Source organism: Aplysia californica, unplaced genomic scaffold (genome assembly GCF_000002075.1).
Source record: "Aplysia californica isolate F4 #8 unplaced genomic scaffold, AplCal3.0 scaffold00025, whole genome shotgun sequence".
NCBI lineage: Eukaryota > Metazoa > Mollusca > Gastropoda > Aplysiida > Aplysiidae > Aplysia > Aplysia californica.
The window spans coordinates 1,942,971-1,944,670 of NW_004797295.1; the positions used below are offsets into that span (position 1 = coordinate 1,942,971).

At 40.0% G+C, this 1,700-nt stretch overlaps 1 protein-coding gene across 1 annotated transcript in view; it reads right to left on the reverse strand.

Moving 5' to 3' along the window:
* LOC101845523 (parathyroid hormone/parathyroid hormone-related peptide receptor) overlaps positions 1–1,700 on the reverse strand; it is a gene marked incomplete at its 3' end in the record, with an annotated part of 140,997 nt that overhangs the window by 19,725 nt on the left and 119,572 nt on the right. Inside the window, 1 exon segment of the mRNA XM_013089297.2 lies at positions 536–672. Within this exon segment, the coding sequence (XP_012944751.1) occupies positions 536–672 (137 nt within the window).

Sequence of the window (1,700 nt, forward strand, 5' to 3'; positions counted from 1 at the left end):
CACACACACACACACACACACACACACACACAAATAAACAAACAAACAATCTCACGAAAAATCTGCCCATCTGTTGGTTGACCTAACCCACCTTATCAAAGACGTAGATCTACTGGAAAACCCCGTTACTAAGTTAAAGTAATCAGAAACCGGCAAAGAAGCCAAACAGAAACCGCCAAAATTATCATATTCTAGCATCATCGTTGTGTTCTGTGTTTTCCCTTCCTTATGTTATTAAAGCGTAAGATAACCGCCTCCCCCCCCCCTCTTTCAACTCCTAAAATAAACCGTAGAATTTTTATCAATGTTTGTTTTGTTTCGTAGAACATAACTGAAGACCAGGGATTTACTGTTGAAAAAAAGTATTCTCAAACTAAACTATATAGGCCAAATTAATGAAACTACAAGGACAGTTGGTCAAACGGATTACACTGTTAAATAAACTCCCTTGCTTCAAAATGGGTCAAATGACCTGTTAACCTACTTGGGCCATATGACCAGATACCTGTGACTGTCTGACCCAGTAAACATTTACCTTGACAAAGTCTCCAGCTGTTTCCACTGGAACATCCGGGTCACGGTTGGTGCAGAAGCTGTAGTCAGTCCAAGACCGATTGTGGTGAGCATCAAAGTACCATGTGCCGTCCTCGCGACATTCTCTCGTGGCGTTCTCTAAAACACGAACAACTAATTTTAAGTCCTTTACGAAATGAATGAGCCCACGCAGACTTTTGTAAGCCCGACGGAACAACACGACAAACCCTGAAGAATTGACAGTTTTTGGCGCTGTGGCATTTGAAAATATTTCACGGAAGTTCCATTTGTCTGATACCACAGTTCAATGTCTAAAGGTATACAACAGCTGGAATCAAACGTGATAGAAATGTGAATGTAAATATCAAGTCCCAGTAGGTTCAAGGGCCCTTTTCTCGAGATAACAGACATGAATAACCACCTTTGGGAAGAATAATCGGGAAAGTCATTTGTTAATTTCTGTTCCCAGCGTTCAAATGTATCAAAAAGAAAAACAAACTTTTTTTCCCTTTTAATATAAAATTATTTTTGTTTGGTATGTCCTCCAACCCTTAAAGTCATCTGGTATAAAAATCAACTGTGGTTCAATTACGTCATTGCAAACAGATAATTTATTCCTTCTATGTGTTAGCTGATCTGATGAAAAAGAAGACCGAGGACAAAACGTAACCCTCTTTTTTAAAGTCTGGAATGGCTGAGCAAAAATAGGATATATTAAGTTGGACTGAACCGACCAGTAAATTTTCTGTACTCTCTCAAAGGATAAAACAAATAAAAATAATATGTTTGTAAAGAGCTAACTATTTCAATTGCAAACTACAGATAACAGAAGCACGGACCTATCTTAGGCAACACGATGGCAGGTGTAAAAACAGAATGTTGGGCGTAATTATTTTCATTCCAATTAAGATAGTTGCCAAGGACAATTCAAGGATAATCAAGGTTTCCACTATGTCGTTAGCGCAGGTGCCCGCAGAAGTAAGCTCACTCCGAGCAAGTCTTGTGTATTCACACAGCGATAGCTACCTTCTCTAGGAACAACAGGGGGGAAAGTTGGACGGGGGATAAACTAACCTATTCCAATGTGTAAGTGCGAGGTGAGTGTATGTACGAGCGCGCGTGCGTGTGTGTGTGTGTGTGTGTGCGTGTGTGTGTGTGTGAGTATG